Source organism: Neovison vison, chromosome 10, assembly GCF_020171115.1.
Source record: "Neovison vison isolate M4711 chromosome 10, ASM_NN_V1, whole genome shotgun sequence".
NCBI lineage: Eukaryota > Metazoa > Chordata > Mammalia > Carnivora > Mustelidae > Neogale > Neogale vison.
This window is the reverse complement of record NC_058100.1, coordinates 43,069,274-43,094,782: the sequence shown is the minus strand read 5'-3', so window position 1 is coordinate 43,094,782 and position 25,509 is coordinate 43,069,274. Positions and strand designations below refer to the sequence as shown.

Genomic DNA, 25,509 nt, shown 5'->3' with positions numbered 1-25,509 from the left:
GGAGCCTGCTTCCGTTCCTCTCTCTGCCTGCCTCTCTGCCTACTTGTGATTTCTGTCTGTCAAATAAATAAATAAAAATCTTTTAAAAAAAAAAAAGGGTTAATTTTATGTTATGCGAATTTTACCTTAGTTTTTAAAAAAGCAAGCCATTCAGAAATGTCCAATTGCTCACAATCTCAGCTTGCCCCACGAACCCCCAAATCCAGGAGTCATAACTGCTTTGGCCAACTCACAGATCATCGGTAGTAGTTTCATCCCGGTACAATCTAGAGCTCCTGTGGCTCTGAGGTTCTAGAAAATGGAGCAGGAATATTCTCGTGATGTTAGTTCACAGCAGGCCACTAGTGCTAACTTAATGGGAGCAAAGCCTTGGGGGGTTGGGAGGGCCGAAGGGGGAGACCGGGGACACAACACTACAAGGAAAGAAGTGTCCTCCAAGCAAATGCCTTCGGCTCCACGGAGCTGCCCGGCCCCTGTGCGATCACAGGCCCGGCCTCCGCTCCTTCTAAGGCCAGTGCACCGACGGATGTCAGGTGTGCCCCCGCATCCCCACCGCGGGATAAGAGCAGGTCAGGCCCCAGCGCGCGCCACTTACAGGCCCTACCGGCTCTGCTCCAGGTGGGGCGGGGCTGGCGCCGTGGGCGGGACCCGGCTGGGACAGAGGGCGGGACCGGGGCGGGACCGGGGCGGGGTCTGCGCCGGCGCGGGGGTCCGAGAGGGACGGGCGCTCGGCCAGCGGCGTAAACACCGCCGCAGCGCCGCTGCGGAGCAGGTGAGCTGGCTGGTCTGGGGCGTGCGGGCGGGGCTTGGTCTCCCGCAGCGATCCGCGGGTGGGGTGCTGGCCCCCCGCAAGCCCCGCACCGCGGCAGGTCGCGGCCCCTTCCCCGGCGCTGGGCTGCGGTCCCTGCGCGCGCCTGTCCGGCCTCTGCGGCCGGCGCAGGGGCGGAAAGGGGAGCGCGCGGGGAAGCGGCGGCGGCGGGGGGGGTGCTGACCGGGACCTCGGGGATGGGAGGAGTGCGGGGAGCGGCCCCCAGGCCTGGGCCTGCGCGGGGCCGTGTCCGCCTCCCCGCGGCCGGAGCCCGCTGGTGGTAGGCGCGGTGCGGCCCGCTGGAGGGCCGGGCATTTAAAGAAGCAGCGCACGTGGGTCTGGGAGGTGCGGGCACGGCGCCCTCCCCGCGCTGGGGCCGCCTTGGCTCCCGGACGGATGGGCCTTCGAAGCAGGGGGTAGGCGAGGGTCTGACTGCCAGGGTGGGGAACCGACCGCAGATCCGGGCCTGGAGCCGGCGATTTCGCTATCAACGGTGCTTGGCCGTTTTACAGCGGTGGGGAGACTCCCAGAATCAAGCTTTTGAAGCTGAAGAAAACTGAAATAGAGGCCAGTTGCCCACCCCACATTTTATCCATGAAGAAAGTCAGCCCACAGAGGTAACGCAGCTGTCCAAGGCCACCCAGGTGGGATAGAGCAGAGCCAGGCTCAGAACCCGCAAAGCGGGGAGTCTGCTTTCCAGCCCTGGCACCAGACCTCAGCCCTTGGGGAGTTGGATGAAATGCTTCTGTCTGCTGAATTAATGAGTATTTCCTTTTTGAGGAATGAGCTGTGGGTTCGTGGACTAGCGGCGTCCCCATTTACAGATGGAGAACCTGAGAGGATCCCCTCCAGAGCAGTTGCAGAGCAACCCTAATGGTCAGCCTGGGCTTTGGGGCGGGAGGGACAGTAACTTGATCAGGACGACCCTGGCTTCTGGTGTGGTGCCCTTGATGTCCATTCTGTAGACACCTGAGCCTCCAGTGCTTTCAGCAGTAATTAAAGGCTCTGGATAAGCTGCTTCAGGTGTGGGAGCCTCAAGGGGCCCTCTGCCTGAAGGGGGACTGTGGGAGCAGGCAGGTGTGTCAGCAGCTGTGTTTTCTGGAGCCAGCTGGTGAAGGGGCAGGGGTCCTGGGGCCAGCTCGGAGCTGCAGCCTCAGCCACCCAGCCGGCAGACAGGCAGGGTGGAAGGAAGGAGCCTTTAGGTCTAGGGCTGGAAGCGGGGGGCTTGGAGGAACATTTGCTGCAGAGTGGGCTAGAAGTCATTTCAGGGTTTCAGGGAAAATTCTGCATGGTTTGGTGTCCAGGTGGCTGTGCGCCAAGTCTAGGGTCTTGGTGCATGTAGCGGGCAGGGGGATGAATGAAATGAATCCCCTGTTCCTGTCTTGGAGAAGGAGCAGCATAAGAAAGTACCTGGCTGGAGGCTGCCACTTGCGTACCTGGAGGTCTGGGGTGTGTTGCCAGGCCTGTCACCTGCCCCTCAGCACCTCCATGGCTGCTCCCAGTCCCACCACACACACGGGTTTGCCAAACGGGAGGCCTTCCCTCCCTTGGCCTCTGAGTTATTTTTCATTTTTATTTTTTAAGGTTTTATTTATTTGAGTAATCATTATACCCGACGTGGGGCTCGCACTCACACACTGGGATGAAGAGTCCCATGTTCATCCTCCTGAGCCGGCTGGGCGCCACAGGCATTACTGATGGTGAACTGGAAGAGTGTCATACACAGTGTCTCTCTACAGCTGCAGCCACACGAAAGTAGCTGTTATTTTTACCCACTACAGTAATGGGAAACTGAGGCTCAGGGGGTTAAGCCACTTGTTTTATTAGGTGCCTTTGGTGACTAGAGCACCAGGATTTGAACCCAGCTGGCTAGGTCTTAATGTTTTGAGTTTTTGCAGAGGGAGGCCTCCCACATTCGCTCCCTACCTGTGCCCTGCCCTACTGCCCTGGACATTTCTGTGTGCGTTCCGTTAGTAGCTACCTGACAAAGCAATAAAAATAATAATTTTTAAAAGATTTTCTTTATTAGAGAGTAGGAGAGCACGGGGGGGGGGAGGGGCGCAGGGAGAGGGAGAAGCAGGCTTTCCGCTGAGGGGGGAGCCTGACATGGGCCTGAAAGATCCCGGGACCCTGAGATCATGACCTGAGCTGAAGTCAGACACTCAACCTGCTGAGCCACCCAGGTGCCCCCAAATAATTTCTTCTAAAGAGACCAAAGCATTGTGTGGGTAGATCACATGCGTGTTTCTACTGAAGATATCTTTGGCTGGTTTACAGCTCTTGCTTTGAGTTTGGCACACTGTTTAGCTGGGGAATGGCAAGACAACCAGTGTTTCTGCAAGTATTCCCTCCTGTTCTCCGACTCCAGTGGCTGCGGGGAGGGCGGGCGGAGGGGATGTCAGGGCTCTGAGGCCCGCAGAGGCTTCCCCCGGCCAGGGCCTGCGAGGGGAGCTTGATCAGACATGGGCCTCAAGCCTCGTGTAACCGGTGTTGACCTCCAGGCAGGGAGGTTTCGAGGCTGCCCTGGTCAAGTCTGGGGAAAGACCAGATGTTAGGGAGGAGATCAGCCTTGCCCAGCTTCTTCAGTGCCTGGGAGAATGGGTTGCTCGTTCACCTTTGCCACAGTATGGTCTTCTGGAGCACAGGAAGAAAAATGGAAAGGGTGCTCACCTTTCTTCTGTACCTTAACCAGAAAATCTGTGGCTTTATAGAGATAAAGATATTACACGTTTAGGAACTGGTTTTTAAAAGGTCCTCCCTTTGCTCTCAGCTCAAAGATAACCCCCGTCAGCATACGCTTCCTTGTAGCAGTTCCCTCACGTACATAGAATTCTTTATGAAAGTGTTGGAGGCAGGAGGCTGGGTGTGAAGTTTTGTATCCTATTTTTTTGTATGAATGTTCCATCTTCAGAATGTTCCCTTCATGAGTATTCTTGCGTACAGAGAACGTGAGCGTGTCCTTATTGATCCGACTAGTGCGTAGCAGGACACTTGACCACCCTGAACCCACCCAGAGAAGCAGCATGCAGACTCCAGCCCCCTCCCCACCATGTGGAGCCCTAGTAGCAGACAGACGGAAGGCAGAGCAGCCCCCAAGCAGGAGTGAGGGGCTGGGGGCAGGAGAGAGAGGAGTGAAGCCCTGACCAGGAGGCGTTTGTAATTCCACGACCTCTTGTCTGTGTTTTGGAGAAGCTATATATCAAAGACATGCCTCCTAAGGATGAGAGTGCCCCCAGAGAGCCCCCCTGGGGTGCTGTGCCGGGCCTGTGTGACCATGGCCCTGGGCGGCTCAGAGTATGCGAGTCTCAGGCGTTACTCTGGGTGAGCGGGGGATAGCTGCTCACGGCAGTTGGCCGACCTGAACTGCAGCCAAGGTTTTGGCCTCTCTGGGCTCCAGTTTCCTTAACTACAAACTAGGGCACTGACCAGATGGCCTTTAAGGTCCGTGCCAGCTCTGGCGTCTGTCCTGTGGATGTGCCCTCGCCTTTGACAAAGCGCTTACGTTGCCAGAGGGCTGGGGCTAGGTGGAAGCCGTGTCTCCCCGGGGCCTGGGTGAGGGGTGACCTTGGCCGCTGAACTCTTCTGTTTAGTGGTTTAGCTCACGTGCTACTTTCCAAGGGGGCATCAACTGCTTCGCTCCCGTCCCGCTGTATCGCTGCCTATGTCCCGTCTGCACGGTACCTGCTATTTCCCAACACCTGCTCTGTGCTGGACATTTTACACATTATCCCTTGTTTTCACAGGACTCTTGCAAGGTGTGTCCATTCTGCTCCTTTCCAGATGAGTCAATCAATTGTCTCGGGCCATGCAGCCAGGGAGCGTGTTCAAGTTCCACAGCTAGGTGACTGGATCGCTGCTTCTCGCTTAAAAAGAGCCCTTTTATCCTGGGCCCTCCTTGAAGGTGGCGTGTTAGAAGCCTCTGCCGCTTTTCCCAAACTGCCCCCTCTCCAGGTTACTTCAGGACATGGCGGAGGTCTGCCTGGGCTCTGGGCACTTTTGAGTATAAGACGGCAGACCTTGGTAGATGGAGAGCCTGGGTCCGGGTTCGGGAGTGTCCATCAGGGTTCCCCCGGGGCCTCTGGTCTGGAGGGTGGAGCAGCCCTCTGCAGGGAGGCACTCTGGCCAAGGCTGCCTCCCTGGATCGGGGAGAACCGTCTGGTGAATGATGGTGCATCCCAGTTTGGGCTGAGGTGGCCAGAGAGAGGGATGAATGCCAACCAGGACCAAATACAAAGTCGGCTGCCCTGGGCCAGGGGGGCACAGGGAGACAGGGAGGCACAGGAATTCCTGAGGGGAGTTTGTCCCTTGCAAACCACTCCCAGGTATGAGGGAGGCGGTGAGAACCTCCTGGGAGTCCTGCGGGGTATGGGTGACCCTAGAGAGGGGTCTGTGCAAACCTGAGCCACCCCCTTTGAAAGTGGGGGCTCCTGGTTCAATTCGGCCTACTGCAGGACCCTGACCTTCCTCTGTCGCCCCTCCTGTTCAAAGTAAACGCAGTTAACTCCCACTTTGCTTCTGGAGGAGCGATTTGCATCTTTTTCCAAGGAGGAGCTCTTGGTTACTATGGCGTTTTACAGTCTGTCTCTGGAATGAGAAGGTCAAGGAAAATGGGTCACGGGGTTTCCTTAATAACCGCAGGAGCTGCTGACACAGGCATTCTGGGGGAATTCTCTGGGTTGGACTCACCGGGTTTGGCTAATTCAGCTTTTCGATCTCATTCAGCTGATTAATGGGAGGAAGTGGTGGCTTCTCTGGCTGTGTGGGTTTTGCACCTAACGCCAGCCAGGCAGCCCGCCGTCCCTGGGAAGGGCTGCCCCTCCTCCCCTCGGCCGATGGAGCCTTCCTCGGCCCCCTCCCAGCCAGAGGAGGGCTGGTTGCTATGCGGTTGGTAGGACCTGCCAGGGGGTGGCGGTGAGAGCCTCTGCGCCCCGCCCCCTCCCGCCCCAGTCCTCCTCCCACGGGCGATCCTGACGTCACTGGCGCCCTGATGTGGACAAATATCGAGTAAGATTGTTGATCCGCATCCATCTGGGGGGTGGTTTTCCCCTCCCGAGATTTCGGAGTGCCGTCAGGCTTCGGTTCCAACCTGGAAGCAAGAGGAGTACTTCCCAGCTGCTCTGCTCTCCAGGAGCCAGGTAAAAAGAGGGGCCGCGAGTCCACCTGTCCCCCTCCCCCCACCAATCCCATGAGGGCACGCAGGAGTGGCAGGATGGGAAGGATCTCTGTCTCTGTGTTGATATTCCGTATTTCCCTTTACAAAATTAATGGCTCGGGGTGCCTGGGTGGCTCAGTCTATCAGGCATCTGACAGTCTCGGCTCTGGTCTCGATCCCAGGGTTGTGAGTTCAAGCCCTGGTCTCCATGGAGCCTACGTTAAAAAAAAAAAAAAAAAAAGACTACAGGCACAATCCGTGTTTATAATAGAAGGTTTGAGAAATGCAGGAAAATGTGAAAAAATGGCCCACAGTCTCAGCGTCCAGAGGTTAACTTCATGTGGTGGTTTGTGATCTGCCTTGCCAGCCCTTCATACACCAACGTTCTCAAAGAATGTTCAGATGGCCGTGAATGTGAACGTTTAGATCCATTACGCTGAACACTGGATGTGTCCTAGGCCAGAGTCAGGGAGTTCAGTAATTTGCACTTTTTGGACCATCGTGAACAACCGCAGCAAACGTGTTTATGAAAATCTTTTATTAGTTTCTTAGGGCAGATTCCGAGAAGTAGCAGTTCAAGATCCAAAGGTACAAATGTTTTGAAAGCTTCCCCTGTTAAGGGCCTTCAGAAAGGTTGTTGGTGCTGGACCGTGGAGCCGTAGTTTTTCCACGCCCTCGGCAGTGGTGGTCATTACTTGGGGACTCTCTGCGTCTGGGAACTGCCTTCTCCCCCTGCAGCCTTCCTGGTGGGAAGAGAGAGCTTCGGGGCTCTCTGAGCAGAGAGGATTTCAGGAGAAGGCGTGTTCTTTTTCACTCCCAGATCCAGTGAGCCAGTAGCGCTGAGCAGCGCCAGGGGATGGGGGCTGGATTGTAACAGGAGTCCTAGAGTCCTGAGCTGGGGGCCTGGCAGCTGGTCGGGCTTGGGTTCCAGAGCCGGGCAGCCCCAGGAGAGACTCGTAGCTGGGGGCCGTCTCAGGGTGCAGAGCTGTGGCCCTTTGGTCAGAATGGAGCTGGGGATCCGTTGTCCAGCATAGCGTTCAGGATTGCAGATCCTGACTGCCTGGGTACAAGGGGGACTTTGAACCCATCACACTGCAGATCTGTCTTCCCATCTGTAAAATGGGCAGGAACAGCAGCACCCAGCTCCCCTGTCACAGCGTGCGGTGCGTGCTCTGGGCTCAGGGGTGGTGGCCCAACAGCCCCGCCTCAGGTGGCCAGGACCCTTGAGAAACAGCATGTTAAGGGACCCAGCCTTTTCTGAGTACTCAGTCCCCCAGCAGGTGTTCAGGGGTCTGAAGGCTCCTCACCTGTCCCTGTGCAGTCAGCAAGCCCAGAGGTTTGGGACTGGATAAAGCCATTGTTCTGACAGCCACAACCCACTTGGGGTCTGCCATCCAGGGTCCTTGGGAGTCTTGGGCCCTGCATCAGGGTAGGCTAGGGAGGAATCTACCCAGGAAGCCTTTGTTTTCGGGCGAGGAGGCCATGCCTGAATTAGCTCTGACAGCCTTTCTTCAAGCTCACCTTGCCAGGTGTCCTTTGGGGACACCAGGGAAACACCGGGAGGCAGAAGTGGCCCCTGGGGACTGTCTTGTTAGCTGCTGGCAAGTGGCTGAAGAAATGGAAATTGGAAGGACTGGTCCCCTCCTCTGTGTCCCCGCTCTCCCCCGTGGCTCCCCTTCTTTCAAGAAGCATCTGTGCTCCCTGTTTGTCCATTCCCCTCTTGCTTGTCATTGGGAGCCCCGGGGGGAGGGGGAGGGGCTGCAGCTGTGAGGCTTTCCATCCTGGGACCTGGATCTGTTCCTCCAGTCACTGTGGAGATCACCTGCAGGCACCCCAGGGGCCTGAGAGGGAGAGAAGAGGGGTCCTAACTACACTATTAATTCCTACCCCCAGCAGAAGTGGTGTGCTAGAAAACAAGGTACGGAGAGCCCCCCCTGTAGTTTCAGGTCCCCTCAGACTGGGCTCTCTCAGGTTCACTGTGCTGGGTCCCGGCTCCGGCTGCCCTCCCGTGGCATTGAGCTGAGGCAGGTGCTGGGGGGCTTGCAGCGAAGAGGGAGGAGCCCCTCCCCTCATTCTGTTCACACCCCTCTTCTGTCCGGAAGCCTTGGCCTTGGCCGGCCCCTCCCTGCGGGACTCAGCCCTTGCTCCTCCCTTGGTGGTTCCGGCCTTCTGGGGCCTCCAGACTTCCTGCTAACTGCTAGGTCCCCACACTCCAGTGGCAGGTCTGGGAGGTCCCCCATCCCACACGTCTTTCTGCCAGGATGACCTGCCTCCCCCGGTCTCCATCCCGGAAGCTGTTCCTGGCCTTCATCCTTCCGAATCCTTGAGACCTGGGACCCCCAACAACTGGACCCAACGGCTGGCGGACTCCTCCTCCTCTTGACCTTAACTGCAGGAGGTCGGGCCTCGTCCCTGTTCTGGCACTTGTCGTCTCTCTTCCTCTGCTGGTCCTCCTGCTCTTGTCTTTCTGTTTTATTAGTAGAGTGTAATTAACGGGCTCTGCGGTATTCATCTCTGGTGTGCAGGTTTCCCAGCATGCATCACAAGAAGCGTCTCTTCTTCCCCTCCACCTGTGGGCCCCTCTCCCCGCTCCGGAAACCACCCTGTGGGTCTCTGTTTAGGGACCTGCTTCTTTGTGTGCTGCGTGGTTTTGTTTCTTGAATTCTGCCTGTGAGTGACGTCATCTTGGTATTTCTCTTTCGACTCCTGCTCTGCTCTCTGCCCTGCATCAGGGAGCTGGTTCTTTTTTTTTTTTTTTAATAAAGATTTTGTTTATTTATTTGAGAGAGAAGGAGAGAGGAAACATGAGTGGGGGGAAGGGCAGAAGGAGACGGAGCAGCACACTCTGTGCCAAGCAAAGACCCTGATGTGGGGCTCAATCCCAGGACCCCGGGATCATAACCCAAGCCAAAGGCAGATGCTTAACCGACTTGAGCCCCCCCGGGCGCCCTGGAGCTCGTTCATTTTGAGGCCCCTGTGAGACTGACCGGGAGCCTTTTGTCACGGGTCCTAATCCGTGAGGTAAGCAGATGCGGGCTCTGCCTTTGGCCTGCAGTTGGGGGAGTGGAGGTGAGGGAGGTCCACTCAGGAGTAACCCTGGCCACAGCCTGGGCTGCAGGCCCTGTCAGGGTGAGCAGAGCTGGCTGGGGAGAGAAGGAACCTGCCTGCTTCCCTTGGAAGTCACTTGCTCCGGCGGGGAGCTGACGTGGAAGCAGGCATTCAGCAGAGGCCAGGCCTGGTCCTCTCTCCCCGGAGCCCCGTAGCTCAGCCCCGACGGCCTCTGGGAGGCGCTATGGGGAGAGCAGGTCTGCCCGGGAAGCTGGCAGGGACAGCGAGGTCCGCCAGGCATTGTCAGAAGCTCTTCCAGGCCCTTCTGCCGCCCTAGCTTCCTGGAGCTGCTGCTGGAGGGACACTGCGCTTGGGTCAGCACCGTGGAGCTGGGGGCGAGCCTCCCTGCGGTTCAGACCCTGCAGCCTGGCCTTCCTGGTGGGTCCCTCAGCCGTACTCTCCTACCAGACACACACAGACCCCACCTCTCCTGGTCTCGTTGCTCCCCTGCGCCCCAGACTCCTTGACCCTTTTGAACCCACCTCACCCCTTCTCACTCAGCAAGTTCCTGGACCAGACTCTGCCTTTCCCCTGAGATGCTTGTCCCCTGCCCACGGCTTTGTGCCTGGCTGTCATCCTGGATTCTGACTTGTTTCATCCCCACATCCAGAGCGGATGGGTATCCTCCCAATGCCCCCCTCACTGGCGGCCAGGCTGTTGCCCCTGAGGCAGAGCCTATCCCCCTCCCATGGTTGTCTTCAGGGACAGGAAGCTGCCCTTCTGTCTCCAGGGTTGCCAAATATCCTAACGCAGTTCGGGACGCCCTCCCATCACCACGGCCCCCCGCCTGCCCTGGCAGCACCAGGCCCCACCTGGAGTGTCTGTTCTTCATGCCCTCTGCCCTTTCCTCCCGCCTGGAAAATTCTGTCTCTGTCAGGGGTGGTATCTTCTCTAGAAAACATTCTTGATCTCTGAGAGTGACCCTCCGTCGTGTTTCTGTACCTCTTAGAACACTTAGATCGCATAATTGGTCACATGGGATGGTTGCTGGTCTGTTTTGTTTTTGTTTTTGTTTTTTTGTTTTGGAAGATTTTATTTATTCATTTGTGAGAGAGAATGAGTGAGCGTGAGCAGAGGGGAAGGGAGAAGCAGGCTCTGCACTGAGCAGGGAGGTCAACTCCATCCCAGGACCCTGGGATCATGACCTGAGCCCAAGGCAGACAGACGTTTCACCGACTGAGCCACCCAGAGGTGTGTCTCTCGCTCTTTCTTTCTTTCTTTCTTTCTTTTTAAGGACAAATGTATTTCTTGCTCATCTTCCTATCCCCAGAGCCCAGTGTGGTTGTGGTCCCACCACAGGCATCCGACAGATGTTTGTTGATTGAATGAATGAGCGTGCTGACAGTTGGGAGTAGCCACAACTTTTCTAGTCGGGCCTCTCCCCGGTGGCCTGGGTCTCCTCAGCCGTTCCTTCTGGTGGCTGCTGTAGAGGCAACTCCTGGGAGGTCTTGTTTCCCAGCAGCCACTCGACCTAAGCATCCTGGGTGGTTGTCAGGCAGGACCTGTGGCCAGGTCTTCAGGCCGCCTCTGGCCACCACCTCAGTCCCCTGCTGCCTTTGCCTTGCAGGAAGATGGACAGAGGTACCCTGTGCTCCTTCCTCTAGGCGCTTCCCGAGGCAGGGCCATGCTCACGTTCATGGCCTCTGACAGTGAGGAAGAAGTGTGTGACGAGAGGACATCCCTGATGTCGGCTGAGAGCCCCCCACCGCGCTGCTGCCAGGAGGCCCGGCAGGGCCTGGAGGACAGAGAGAGTGCTGCCCAATGGGTAGGTTCCTGCCAGCAGGCAGAGGCCCCAGGCTCCAGGCCCTCATGGGTGGAACCCAGGCATGCCCTGATGCGGGAGGGAGGGGAAAGTAGAGGTGAGAATCGGTCCCCCAGGGTGGGCGGTGGGTCCCGGTCAGTGAGGGCTCTGGACTGGACGGCACGTCTGCAGTCTGCTGCGGACTAAACGGTGCTGTCCCCAGCCCCGTGGGCTCACCTTCCTTGCCCAAGTGCCATGCGGCGGGATGCTGGGAGGGGAGCCCAGGCCTGGGGTGGCAGGGGAAGCACCATGGAGGGTTGGCGGCCAGACCCAGGAGCCATGGGACGAGCATCTACCTCAGTCGTGTGTGACGTTTGGGTTGGCTGCACTAGAGACAATGGAAGTCTCCCTCTCACTGTTCTGGAGGCTGGGAAGCGCAAGCGCAGGGGGCCGACAGATCCAGCATCTGGTTCTTCTGGGTCTTCTGTCCGGGTCCTCATGTGGTGGGCCGGCCAGGGAGCTCTCTGGGGCCCATTAATTTTATTTTGTTTCTTTAGTTTCAGAGGTAGAGGTCAATGACTCATCTGTCTTATAAAACAGCCAGTGCTCATTCTGTCATGTGATCTCCTTAATGCCCGTCCCCCAGCCGCCCCTCCCCTCCAGCAACCCCGAGTTTGTTTCCTATGATTAAGAAGAATCTCTTGTGGTTTGCTGCCCTCTCTGATTTTGTCTTATTTTATTTTCCCTCCTTCTCCTATCTTCCTCTGTTTTGTTTCTTAAATTCCACATATGAGTGAGATCATATGATAGTTGTCTTTCTCTGATTGACTTATTTCGCTTAGCATCCTATCCTCTAGTTCCTTCCGTGTTATTGCAAAGGGCAAGATTTCATTCTTTTTGATGGCTGAGTAATATTCCATTGTAGATTTATACCACCTCTTCTTTATCCATCCGTCCGTGGGCATCTGGGCTCTTTCCGTAGTTTGGCTGTTGTGGACGTTGCTGCTCTAAACATCGGGGTACAGGTGTCTGGCGCCCATTTGTAAGGGCACTCATCCCATCAGGAGGGCTCCACCCTCAAGACTCGGTCCCCTCGCAAAGACCCACCCCCACCTTCACATTCCATCACATTGGGGGTCAGGGTCCAATGTGTGAATTTGGGGGGCACGCAGACATTCCGATCTTATCTCTGCAGGATATGAGATTAAAACATCCTAAGTCGGGGTGCCCTGGGGGGAGAGTCATCTAGCCTTACTACCTCCCACCCCGGCAAGGCAAAATAGCATTTGGAGTTGCTCGAAACCCCAGCTCCATTTTGCCCGTTATAGTATTTAAAACCTTTCATGGGGGATTTTTCCTGCCAGCCAGCCTTAGTCCCCATTGCTGAAATTAGAGCTCATTTCTCCCATCCTCTGAATTCCCAGTGAGCTGGTCTCCAGTTTCTTCAGCTTAACGCCACCACCAGGCACTCCTAACACCTCCTTTGCACTTTTCCTTTTCTTACCCGAGAGTCTAGCTTGGAATTCTCTCTGCAAAGAACCAGTATTGAAGCAAAGGTCGTTTTGAATGTGTGTTTTGCTTGGCTATGGCTATGGCTCTGGCGGTTAATGTAATTAACGAGGCAGCGAGTGACCCTAAATTGGCATGATTCCCAAAAAGAAATTCTTGCAGATGGGTTTGGGGCAGCAGGTGCTGGGGTCCTGCCCTCCTACCCTCCCAGAACACGGACCCACCCCACCAGGAGTTTGGTGCCAGTTAGCCCATCAGAGTCTGGTTTGCGGCTTCCAGTTTTCCATGCCCAATTTTGCACATGTCAGGGGAGTTCCAAGCAATTTCTTCCTCTGCAAATTCCCAGCGTCTTACAGTCAGAGGGTCCTCATGGGTGCTGACTCTTCTAGTGAGTGTAATCTGTCTTCCTCCTCTGTCACCTGGCCAGTCTCCTCCCAAATCCCTGTGGCTCCTTGAACAGAACTGAGGGGCATCTGAATCCCTGAATGGAGGGAGGGGGGAGATCCCTAGATGCGCTCCAGGCTCCTGAGCCACACGTCCTGGGCCTGCAAGCTGCCGTCTCCTGTGGCTGCTGTGGCCCCTTCCCGCATTTGCGGTGGTGTGTGCCAGCTCTGAAGCGTCTCCGGCTGATCTCGTAAATGTTTCCAGTGCCCTGCCGTCCCAGCCCTGCAGCGTCTAGACCGCAGCCCCCTAGGCTGGTTCTTCCGTCTGGAAAGCAACACTCAAACTGCACTCTTCCAGTTCCAAAATACCCGTGCCCGGCACCGCAGAGCCCACCACGGGGGCGTGCCATGGCCCTCACCGAGCGGTTTTCCGCAGAGAAGCCAGGATAGCGAGGAGGACCTCGACGAGGATGCCGACCGCTACATGTGCAGTGGGGTCCCCGGGCAGCCATCGGGCCTGGAGGAGGAGCTGACCCTCAAATATGGGGCAAAGCACGTGATCATGCTGTTTGTGCCTGTGACGCTTTGCATGGTTGTAGTGGTGGCTACCATCAAGTCCGTGCGCTTCTACACGGAGAAGAACGGCCAGCTGTAAGCTGGGGAGCAGGGCAGGTCGGGGGGAGGGTCTCAGCACCCGCAGCTCCACACCAGGGTGCAGAGCTGGGCTGAGAGCTGCCTGACTCCATGCTCTGCTCCGTCCACCGCCTGCCAGCGGTGTGACCTGTGCGGGCCCTTCCCTAACCGCTCTCTGCCTCAGTTTCCTTGTTTATATAATGGGTCTGACCCTAGGAGAACAGGGCGGGTTAGAACCATAGCTACCGCCATGGGGCAGAGGGCAGGCTCTGGGTGTGGGGTCCCAGGCACAGGGTGCCACCCCATGTGACCGAACAGCTGGTTTCCTCTCTGGGCTGCCACTCCTGTGGCCGGAAACCCACATGGATCCAGGAGATTTCTTAGTTGGCTTCCAGCCCAGGGAGCGAGGTTTGGGTCCCTGTAGTGGAAGGCAGCAGCACAGACAAGTGGGACGCACCCTCTGCTCCCTGGCCCGCTGCTCTGGGGCAGTCGCCTGCCTCTGACTACCTTCTCCGAACTTGGTTTCTAGTGTTTTTAGTTAGTTCCTTTCCCTTTGGTTTGGTTTTTCTGAAGAAAGGGGCAGGCTTGTGCTGGGCCGGGCCGGTGGGAGGGGGCCCAGCAGACAGTGTTCAGGGAAGGTGAGTGCTCAGCGGGCAGGAAGTTTCCGCAGTCCAGGGCAGACAGGCTGGACAGGGCAGGGGCTAGGGCACGGCCTCTCGTCTCTCTTGGCTGCAGGTGCCCCTGCTGCTGGCCTGCCCTGGGCCGGGTATGGGTGTGGGGGTTTGCTGGGTGCCCTGGCCTGGAGAAGAGGGGAGAGCAGGAAAGTACCTTGGGGAGGGGGAGGCCTGCTGGGAGTGGGGGGGAGAGCACCTCGGGGAGGGGGAGGCCTGGCGGGAGTGGGGGGAAAGCATCTCGGGGAGAGGGAGGCCTTGGGGGGGTATTTGAGGGAGGGGGAGGTGCGGGAGGGAGGCCTCAGGGAGGGCAGGCGAGCACCTTGGGGAGGGGGTGGCCTGGGGGGGCCCCCTCCTTTTCTGCTCAGAGCTCAGGCATCAGGCTAAGGCTGGGTGGCTCATGGGCAGGCCCTATGGAGCAGGCAGGGAGCAGAGTCTGCAGCCCGCCATCTCCCTCAGCATCTACACACCATTCACCGAGGACACGCCCTCTGTGGGCCAGCGCCTGCTCAACTCCGTCCTCAACACCCTCATCATGATCAGCGTCATCGTGGCCATGACCATCTTCCTGGTCGTGCTCTACAAGTACCGCTGCTACAAGGTAAGGGCCAGCCCTGCCCACTGCCCTGTCCTGTCCGCCCTGCCCACCGTCCCATCCTGTCTTCCCTGCCTGCTGATCTGTCCTGCCCACTGCCACATCCTGTCCATCCTGCCCGCTGCCCCGTCCTGTCCTCGCGGCCCCCTGCTGCTGCATACTTGCCAAGGCTCTTGCCCGAGAGGGAGCTGACGCTACTGATAGATGTGCCCCCCCCAGCACGTCTAACAGCTCCCCCCCAGACGAACCCCCATGGGGGTTGCCCGCTGCCCCTTCCTTGGAGCTTGTGCGGAACCCTGCCTGCCCCCGTCCCTGACTGTAGCATTCGCCACGTACCTTCTCATGTTCGGGAGTTAATTTTATTTAGCTGCTTCTTCAGAAGAAACGAGATGTTCTGTTTTAGGGTCCCTGTGCCCCATACTTCCCCGCAGGTTTACTCGACCTCTTTGTTTCCCTCCCAGCTGACTATGCAGGTGCCGTGCTGAGGTCTCCGAGGCCTGGGGGACTGGCGGACCCCTAGCTGTGGCGAGGACCCTGGGAGCCCCAGGGGACCACCTCGCTCAGCCCAAGCAGGGGCGTTGTCCCTCCCCAGGCAGGCCATGAGCTTTTGGATGTAGGTTTTAGGGTCTGAACCCCTGAGGCCTGAAAGAATGACACGCTAGGGGTGGCTGGTTGGAAGCAGTCCTCACGCTGGCTGCCACCCTCTGGGCGCAGGTGGGGAGCACAGACAAGGCTCGACCCAAGGGCAGAAACCTGTCCCCGCTAGGGTGACAGCAGGGGTGGACCACAGCAGGACCACAGCTGCAAGTACTGGGACGCCAAGGCTGACCGGTGAATGATGACTTGTGGAAATAAGCCAGTTTTAAGTGGGGCTGGGAAGCATCGTGGCATTGTGTGGTCAGAGCAGAGACCACGGGGCCTGTGAAAACAAGCCAGTCAGGGGCTCAGGGGCTACAGAAGGACAGCACTGCTGTGGTCAGCGGCTGTCAGGCGGCCCGTCCCAGGACTGGCGGAGGCAGATTGGCAAGGTGTCCTTGCGGGTTCTGTGACACTCAGGAGAGCAGTGGTGGTGGTCCTGGGGGGCGGAGGCCACTGGGGCGAGGAGGGTCAGCCCATCCCAGAGGCAGCCGGGCCACCGCCTGCCTTCCGGGTAGACCAGGTTCCCACTGAGGTCCCCAGTGACCCAGGCAGGTGACTGATGGGGGGAGGCTGGTGGCAGTGACTCCACCGTGCCCCGGACAGCTGGCTAGGGGACTGGCTTAGGACCAGCCTACAGTCATCTTTGATCTGCTTCTTTGGCCAGGACAGCAGGCACGTGTCTCTCTAAGGACCTGTGAGTGGCCCTCTGGCAGGGCTGTTCCTGGGGTGACCAGAGAAAGCTCCCCCAAAGACAGCTGTGACTACTTGAACTTAGCACCCCAGCGAGTCTCCCGTCACTTTGCCCTGACGTTCCCGATCTCGTACCTGTGACTTCCTGACTGCATGTATATACATTTATGAGGTGTGACCCTCACTCAGCTTGGGGGGGGGGGTTCTCCAGCACAACCCCCACCCCCAGGGAGGGAACAGGGCTCTGACTGCTCGCACCTGACGGGTCCTGCTGCACGCCCTTGCCAGCGGACCCAGGGGGGACTCTGGATTTCTCTGCCCTCTTTATCAGTCACAACGGCCACTCCGTACCTCCAGCATGGTCATGGAGGAGCCCAGCGGAGATTCCTGAAGCTTGGGCACCAGTCCCGGGAAGCTGGGGCCTGTGTCCATTCTGCGCATTTCTGTTGTCTAGTTCATCCATGGCTGGTTGATCATGTCCTCCCTGATGCTGCTGTTTCTCTTCACCTACATCTACCTCGGGTAAGTCACCCTCCCACCAGGCTCCAGACTCTGCCCGCGTCACTGCTCTGACCCGGTCCTTCCTCCCCTGGGCCCCGTGGCAGGCCACGCCTCCCTTTCTCGTTCCTGAGCAGTTTCGGAGCACAGTCCACATGGAAGATGATCTCTGTGAACCTAAGAGGGGTACAGACCCCTTAAGATTCACATTCACATCTTTGGGCCGGGCCTGGCTGCTTGCTCGTTTGTGGGAAAAGTGGTCTCCTCTGTTGCCTTCCATCTTGAAAGGCGGCCTGACCCAGGAGTGACTGGAGAGACAGGAGGACCTTTCTCTTGGGCAGAGGGTCTTCTAGGTTGTGCCAGTGCAGGTTGACATGAACCAACCCAAGGATGAGACGTTGGCACATTCATGAGTTTGTTCCAGAAAATACTTGACGTCTTTCATTGTAGGACCCAAAGAACCAGGGAAGGGGGTGTTCGTGATGAAGCCAGAGGTCAGAAGGACCCAGCTGGGGGTTTCGTGGTTGAGGAGCAGGGAATGTTGAACTGTATCTAGCTGGGGGTCTCACCTCTCCACTGACTTTCCCGCCCATGCTTGACTCTGGTCGCACAGGGAAGTGCTCAAGACCTATAACGTGGCCATGGACTACCCCACCCTGTTCCTGACTGTCTGGAACTTCGGGGCAGTGGGCATGGTGTGCATCCACTGGAAGGGCCCCCTCGTGCTGCAGCAGGCCTACCTCATCATGATCAGTGCGCTCATGGCCTTGGTGTTCATCAAGTACCTCCCGGAATGGTCCGCCTGGGTCATTCTGGGCGCCATCTCTGTGTACGGTAGGCGGACGCAGGTGGGCTTTGACCCTGGTGGCTGGCGGCGGGGGCCATGTCCAGGGGTCGCGTCCTCCTCACTGGGGCCACCTGGCAGGGGCTGAAAGGGGCCTCCCTTCCCGATGCATGCTGGACGGTCTCCCCTCTGAGAGGGTTGCCTTAGTGAGACACGGGGGCTGTGGGGCCTGGGGCCGTGGGCGTGCTCACCATTGTCTGCACGTCTGTGGAGCACTCACACCGGTGAGCGCTGGACACACTAGGAGATCTGTTCAGAGCAGCCGTAGGGTCAGGCACGGGGCCGTGAATCATGAGTGCCCAGAACTGCTCATTAGCGGCTCAGTGACTAGGGTTCGCGTGATTCTCTTTCCCCGTAACTTCCATTTTGAGGGTAGGGGATGGGAGGTTCCGGACGACAAGCCCACCACTGGGGCCCTGAGCCACGCGGCGGTTCCTTGTTTCCGGTCCGCCCGTTTAGACTCCGTTCTGGGCTTCAGCCGGTGTGGCTTCCCCAGGTCGGGGTTGGAAGCCGGCGGGTTGGGGGTAGGCACACAGGGCACACTGGAGCCTCGCTCTGGGGCTCTGGGCTGGATTTGCCCCAGTGTTCGTGGGCCAGTTCCCCTCTCTGGGGGCTGCTTGGGAACAAATGTCACGGGCCACAGACCCTGATATCTTTGCTCTCCCAGATCTCGTGGCTGTGCTGTGCCCCAAAGGGCCGCTGAGGATGCTGGTGGAGACCGCCCAGGAGAGGAATGAGCCCATATTTCCTGCCCTGATATACTCCTGTGAGTGACCCCTACGTCTCCCGAGGTTGAAACCGGGGGCTGCTTCCTGGCCACGACTTTCAGAGTTCACTGGTCTAAGAGGAGGGGGTGGCCTTAGTGATCCCGGGGTGGCACGCCTGCCAGGGACAAAGACTGGCTGGATCTTGGTTTCACACAGAAGATGCTGAGAGAGTTAGGGCCACCCGGGGCTGCAGGGGACGTGGTCCGCCCCCCCAGCTGTGGCCCATCCAGCATCCGGTGGCACATGGTGGTCACTGCCCATGGCCACCCGCTCGGCCCTCCACCCTCCTGAGAGGGTGCTTCGGAGAGGGGCTCTTGAGGGCGGGGGTCTGGGGGCGCAGGTGTACCTGCTCTTTGTTGGGCTTCCTCCACGGCTCCATGGCTGGCGGAAGTCTCTGAAGGGAAGGCACCCGGGGCTGCTGCCGGCTGCGGGGGCCGGACTGTAGGGAGTTGGACTGATGGGTGCGTCTGACGGACGAGTGTCAGACCCACGCTCCGCAGCACGCGCCGTGCTGAGCTTCCGAGGTGCTGCAGGAGAGAAGACCCACGTGGCCCCGGGCATCACGGGGCTCACAGCCCTGTGGTCCCGTTGCCCTCCCATCTGTCGGTGGGAGTGGTTGAGGAGTGAGCCGGAATGCCCCGGGCTCGCCGCCCGCAGGTGCAGACCCGCCGCCGAGCGCTGGGGATCGTCTGCGGAGGCAGGATGGAGCTTGGAGTGGGAGCCGTGGGCGGGGGGCCCACAGCCTAAAAGCCGGTTCGAGGCCACTTTGAGGAAGAGCAGAGACCACATGTGGTGGGCTGAAATGGGGCTCTTACCCGTGTTCAGCGTCTCTGTGCTGTGGGGGAGCACACGTTCTTGGAGGGGAGACGTGCTTGGTCAACAGATGAAGTGTCAAGGAGGCCGAGGACTTTGCCGGGGGGGGGGGGTGCTGTTTTGTGTTTGGTGGTCGAGGACGCCTCTGTCATAAGGTGACATTTGACCCGAGACTTGTGTTAGGAAGCCCAGGGGGCAGAGTTCCAGCAGAAGGCCCTGAGGGGGATACAGCCCTGTACTTGGGGAGCTGAAGCCATGGGGGGCAGAAGGGAGGAGGGGGCCCGTCCAGAGGCACAGGTCCGGGGGGCACTGGGGAGCCACTGGAGGGCAGAAGTGGGGAGGGAACAGGTGAGGGGGTGCAGGTCCAGGGACACTGAGGAGCAGAAGCCACTGTGGGGGGCAGAAAGGAGGGGGGCGGCGAGGGGGTACAGGTCTGGGAGCCCCGCGGAGCTGAGGCCAGCTGGGTGGGAGAGAAAGGGGGAGGGGCAGGTCTAGGTGTGCTGGGGAGCCGAAGCTGGCAGGGGGCAGAAAGGAGGGGCAGGACTGGGAGCACTGGGGAGCTAAAGCCAGTTGGGGGGCAGAAGGGAGGAGAGGCAGGTGAGGGGGCACTGGGCCCTGCAGGCCATGGCGAGGACTCGGCTTTCACTCCTGAGTGAGCTTCATGCCCTGGAAGGCTTTGGATCAGCCTGACATGATTATTTTAGCAGGATCACTCAAGTTGCTGAGGGGAGAGGAAACGGCATGGCGGCAGGAGTGGGAGAGAAGCCAGGTTTGGGGGTGACTAGCAGCCCAGGAGTGGGGGCATATGGCTGTGGCCCCGGGGCAGCAGTTGAGGCCAAGGACACTGATGCATTCTGAAGATACTTTGGAGGCCAAATTGGCAGGATTTGTGATGCTTGGGGTACAGACCAGGAGAAAGAGTCAAGGGTGTCCGTGTGTCTTGGGATCTGAGCAACATCAGGGTTGGAGATGCCACGCAGTGAGAGGGACAGGGTGGGGCCCCCATGGCTGCACGGCCACGTGGGGAATGTTCTAGACAAGGCACGCTCATGGGGCCGCCCGATGGAGATGTGGGGACACGTGTGCGATGGGAGGTGAGGCGCGACTTTCCGGGCCAGAGAGAGCCCAGTCAGTGCTCCCGACCCGGCGATCCCACCCTGGACGGGAGCCACGGGAGCCGGACACGGGCTCTCCACAGCTGTCCACACACCCGTGCCCATAGCCGCATCGCACGGGGTCGCCGAGGGCTGCGGTCACGCCATGTCTGTCGACGGCCGGGCAGGTGAACGCACCGTGGAGTCGTTCAGTCCTGAGAAGGGACGTGTCCGGCCACAGGCCGCGTGGATGAGTCTGGAGGCCACACGCTGAGCGAGCGAAGCGTCACGGAGGGTCGGCGCTGCCGCTTGTATGGGGCCTCGAGAGGACTCGGGAGCTAGAATGGGGGAGCGGCAGGCGGGGGAAGGGTAGTTTCAGGGCCGGAAGACGAGCGGTTCTGGAGTCTGTCTCCCAACAACGTGGGTATAAAAAAAGCCCAGGAAGGGCACTGTTTGCCCATATCTGTTGAGTCTGGGCCCCTCCTCCAGAGGCCCCCAAACAAGGGGCGTAGACGCGTCCCCACTGAAGGTGACAGTCCTGTGCGGGCTTTTTGGGGATGCTGCCTTCCAGGCGCCGGGGGCAGCCTCACTCAGCAGCGCCTGACGCCCAACCTTTTCTCCTTGTGTAGCTGCCATGGTGTGGACGGTGGGCATGGCCAAGCTGGACCCCTCCTCCCAGGGAGCCCTTCAGCTGCCCTACGACCCTGAGATGGGTGAGTGTCGGGGGCTGCCCTCTCTGGGGGGGCAGAGCCGGGAGGGGCGGAAGGGAAAGCAGCCCTCCTGGGCAGGCGCGTGCCGGGGACTGAGTGGGGGGGGGGCGTCCAGCTCCCCCCCTTTCCTCGTGACACATAGAGAGCTTTTCTGTCTGTCTCGGGGGGCGCTGACTGGTGGGTGTGGGCTGGGGGAGCGCTGAGCTCAGAGAGCCCTCTGACTAGAGTTTTGTCTTTCTCCCTCCCCCCGCTCCTGCCTCACACTGTGTTGGTTCTCGGTCCTCTTTGTGGACACCCAGAAGAAGACTCCTATGACAGCTTTGGGGAGCCCTCGTACCCGGAAGTCTTTGAGCCCCCCCTGCCTGGTTACCCAGGGGACGAGCTGGAGGAAGAGGAGGAAAGTAAGCTGCCCAGGCCCAGAGGGTCTCCGTGGACCCACGGGTGGGGGCAGGGGTGGAGCTGGGGCTCCCTGAAGTCAGGGAAGGGTGTAGGGGAGAAGCACCCCCTCAGAGGGGGGCACAGAAGTTCCAGGACCAGCCTGCCAGAGGTGGTGTCTTGTTGGCTACGCCAGACTCTGACGGGCGCTCTTCCCGCTTACCAGACGGGAGCAGGCGTGGGTGGTGTCTGTACCGCGCTGGGTGCGAGCAGGAATCCAGGCCTGGCTCGGGTGTACGTGCTGTGGGCTCTGATCGCCCCTCTGGGCCCAGGAGGACCATGCGGGAGAACAAGGGGGGCCAGAGCGCAGTGACCCAGCTCCTTGACCTGGTCTCGGGCCCTGGGGAAGTTAACTGAGGGGGGTACTTCTGAGCTGAGCTCTAGGGGTTGAGCTCCGGGAGCAGGGCACACAGGGGTGGGAATTGGGGGTACAGAGGCCAGAGGCCCACAGTCCAGGGTGAGTTAGAGGAAGGCCAGGAAGGAACCCTAGATCAGAGGTGCAGAGATGGGACTGGGAGGCTCTTGGGCACTCAGAGGGCCTCCCAGATGGAAGTGGGGGGTTCCGGCCTTTGCACCATGCTGTTTGCCCATATCTGTTGAGTCTGGGCCCCTCCCCCAGAGGCCCCCAAACAAGGGGCGTAGACGCGTCCCCACTGGAGGTGGGGTGGGGGCCCCCGGAGGGTTTTGTGTTTTGTGGGAGGAAGGACATGACCCAGTGGGGGCAGGGTTGTAGGCTGTGGAGAATTCCTCCTAGTATGCACTTGTATGGCCTGTAGGAGGGTCCAGTGTAGCTGTGGGAGCACAAGGTATGGGTTCAGGGCTCAGGCAGGCTGGGCGGGACAGCCACTAACAGCGCTGCCCCACGCATGTGCCATTCAGCACAAAGCAGGCGGGCTGCGTCTGTGTCCTGGTGGAAAGACTGTGTGCATCCCCCTTGGTCCTGTGCCCTTGGACCTGTCGTCAAGGCCGTCTTCCACACAGGCCCTTCCCTGTCTCTCCCTGGGGTCACTACCCAGTTTGGCCCCACTACCCCTCCAGTTGCAGTAGTCCCCTAGGACGACTCTGCGGGCCGGGAAAGTCCTGTACTTACAGTTTTACAGTAAGCGAGATAACTAAGGACCAGCCTTGCGAAGGGATATAGAAGGCAGGTGTGGGAGCGTCCTGAACTCTCTCTGTGGAGAGCTCTCTTCCAGAGGCATGAGGACGGGTTTTACACACACACACACACACACACACACACACATACCCTGTCACCACCACCACCCACCCCCCAGCATGTGGTTACGTTCATCAAGCTTCAGGGGTCAGAGTCTTACTGGGTTGCAATACATAGATGTGACTCGCTCCGGGCCTGTTCTGTCCCCCCAGAGGCCAGCTGGGCCTAGTCCTGGCCCCCTTCTCACAAGGTAGGTCTTTCTGGTGGAGCAGCCCCTCCAGGTCCTCTCACTCAAGGGTTTAGGATTCTGTGTCTCCTGAGTAACAGATGCTCCCATTACTTGGGAAATTCCAGGATGTAGTTTCCCTCCCAGGGACCAGGGACAAAGGCCAGAAAATTCTTCATGTCCCAGCAGCACTGGCACCGGCTTGAGGAAGGAGGAGGGAGCCTCGGGGAGTGCCGGGAGCAGCTGTGGAGGGCCAGCCCTTGGGGGTTATGCTGCACTGGGACTCGGGGTGCAGCTGAGACTCTGCCCTGGAGGCAGTGGGGAGCCCTTAGTGGCGTCTGGGCCTCGCACAGGCACAGGATGGGAGCACGGAGCTCATCTGAGATGTGACTGAGAGGGAAGGGCAGAGCCTCACAGCGGGGGTGGAAAGCGGGGGTGGGTGTGAGCGAGAGGGACACTGACGGACCACTGTAAGGGGCGTGGTGGAGACAGACGGACAGACAGCAGAGGAAGGAAGGAAAGCAGGCTGTGAGAGATGGTGAGCCGGAGGCCTGCTTCCTCTCTGGGGCTGGAGCCAGCCTGCGGGGGTCTGGCCTGACCAGGGAGCCCCCGTGAGCCACGGCAGGCAGCAGCGGGGCGGACAGGCAGCAGGCCTGTGCGGGCAGCCTCGTTAGGTAAACGTCTGCTGCGAGTCACAGCCTCTAAAGGAGGACCTGGTGGGGCAGGCCCGCCTGAAGGAGACAAAGTCTTCTGTGCACAGTTTGTGCTCGGCTACCATCAGCCGGAGATAAGCTAATCACCAAATACGCGGATCTCTTGTTACCGGGAAGGGTCGCCCAAGGCGCTCACCGCGGTGTTTGTGGCTGGAGAGGAGTGAAATTAACCTCCCTAAAAATATTTCTAAGTTGGCCCTAAATTGTACAGCCTCCCACCAACCCCTGCAAGTACATTTTATTTGCTCTTTTAACTAAGTGTCAAGCACCAGTTTTACCCCAGTTGTCAGAAATGCTAGCTTTTCACAGCCCGGATGGCAGGTGGCCCAGCCCACCCCCACCCCTGGCTGCTGGTTTTCCACAGCAGCCGGTCCCTGCCCCAGAGGCCAGGTGAGGTGGGCTGGCAGCGACCCTGCCCTCTCTGGACCCCAAGGGCCTCAGGACTCAGGTACCAGGTCCCCTGGATCCCTTGGAGCAGGCAGAGCAGCTAGGCTGTGGGCTGGCCTCTGCCTTCACCCCTTCCTCTTGGGGCTCTCGACGCTGAGGGGCTCGCTCTGTCTTCCCTGCACAGGGGGCGTGAAGCTCGGCCTGGGGGACTTCATCTTCTACAGCGTGCTGGTGGGCAAGGCGGCGGCCACGGGCAGCGGGGACTGGAACACCACGCTGGCATGCTTCGTGGCCATCCTCATTGTGAGTGGGCTGGGTGTACCCCTGCCCTGTCTCCCCGGGTTGGGGGGGGGACCTGGATCCAAGAAGAGTTTCAGAGGCTGCTGTCCCTTGGAGGGGCAGGATGGTGGGGGCTGGGCAGGGCTGCCAGGAAGCCCCTCGAGAGGAGATCAGGCTTACAGGAGGGTCCGGGCCGGGCAGGTGTGGCTGAGGGACTCCGGCACCACGGACCACACATGTGGCCGCGCGGAGGCTTGGCCGACATTGTGTGCCGTCTCACGATGTCTGTGAGACAGGGAGGGCCCTGTCACTTTGAACCCCAGTGGTGACTCGGTGTGGCCGGACACCCACGATGCGGGAAGTGCCCCAGGAGGTCTGCATCCGAGAAGCTCCGAGCAGCGTGTGCTCCACGTTCCAGCCCTGTGAAGCCGGGTGTCCCCGGGCATGTCAGGGATCGGGTAGCGGAACCCCAAACTGACCTGAAGGCCTGCCCTCCCCAGGGACAGGGCAGCTTTTCTCATCCCCTGTCCCCTCCCTGCACCACTGCCCCGTTGTCCAGGGCGGGACAGGATGTCGGCCACTTCTAAGGGGATGGGTCACACGGCATCTTTGGTTTCCTCGAGGTACTAACTGCTGAGACCCTCCCCGGCCTTTCCATGGAGCTTGTGCAGCTTTTTACGAATACACGTCCCTTAAGGGGAGGCCGCCGGCCGCTGGTCACGCATGTCACTGCTGTTGCCAGATGGGGCGGTGGTCTGGGGGTCGGGAGGCTCCCGCGAGAGCACGCAGGTGTTAGACCGAGTGAGCGCCCCCCCTCTGGCGCGGCACAGAGCTTCGAGAGGCCCCGGGAAGATCGGGTGTCCGGGGCTGTTGTCCGACCCGTCCCTTGCGGACACCAGAGCCAGGGGGCTGGACCTCAGCCGCTGCCCGCCATCCGCACCGGCGGTCACCACCCCCCTCCCCTCCGTGCCCCGCAGGGTTTGTGTCTGACCCTCCTGCTGCTTGCTGTGTTCAAGAAGGCGCTGCCCGCCCTCCCCATCTCCATCACGTTCGGGCTCATCTTCTACTTCTCCACCGACAACCTGGTGCGTCCGTTCATGGACACCTTGGCTTCTCATCAGCTCTACATCTGACGGGGCCGGCAGCCATGGGAGGCTGTCGTGGGGGCCCTCACGTAGTTCTACACTCTAGTGCCATATATTTTTAAGACTTTTCTTTCCTTAAAAAAAAAGAAAAAGAAAAGAAAAGACGTGTCGTGTTTACTTGGCAAAGAGGAAGAACCAACTTTCTGGTGCTAGTGGTTTGTCACCTGACCATGGCTCACTGGCTGGAAGCACCAGGAGTTGGTCGGGACGCGCCCTGGACCGCTGGGCCACGTGGGGAGGGTGTGGCGAGGTCGCCCACCCCACGCCACAGCCCAGGATGCTTCGAGGGCCAAGCGAAGGAAGGGACCAGGAGCTCGTGCTCGGGATGGCACCTAGCACCTGCCCGCGCTGGCAGGAGAAGAAAGCCAGTTTGCCCTGCGTGTCATGTCCCCAACGCTTTGTCTGTGATGTCATCGTTATTTTATTACCTTTAGAAACCGAGTCCTGTTCTTGTTACAGCAGTTACTGCTGGGAAGTGGCTTAATATCAATAAATAGGTGAATCTTCCCGGAA

At 59.3% G+C, this 25,509-nt stretch overlaps 1 protein-coding gene across 11 annotated transcripts; it reads left to right on the top strand.

The window, feature by feature from the left end:
• The first annotated feature begins 718 nt into the window (after positions 1 to 718).
• PSEN2 (presenilin 2) lies at positions 719 to 25,509 on the top strand. 11 transcript variants are annotated; one of them, XM_044267108.1, is made up of 12 exons: positions 729 to 772; positions 1,589 to 1,684; positions 10,673 to 10,833; positions 13,060 to 13,352; positions 14,414 to 14,606; positions 16,384 to 16,451; positions 17,041 to 17,261; positions 17,939 to 18,037; positions 20,575 to 20,658; positions 20,955 to 21,056; positions 23,757 to 23,875; positions 24,829 to 25,509. In XM_044267108.1, exons 2-12 carry the CDS (start codon positions 1,633 to 1,635, stop codon positions 24,982 to 24,984), a joined length of 1,548 nt encoding a protein of 515 aa, XP_044123043.1. In that variant the 5' UTR covers positions 729 to 772; positions 1,589 to 1,632; the 3' UTR covers positions 24,985 to 25,509. The 11 variants fall into 11 exon arrangements, with proteins under 11 accessions (XP_044123047.1, XP_044123043.1, XP_044123048.1 ...); XM_044267113.1 differs by lacking the exon at positions 1,589 to 1,684 and adding an exon at positions 1,321 to 1,425; XM_044267112.1 differs by lacking the exon at positions 1,589 to 1,684 and having other exon boundaries at positions 719 to 772.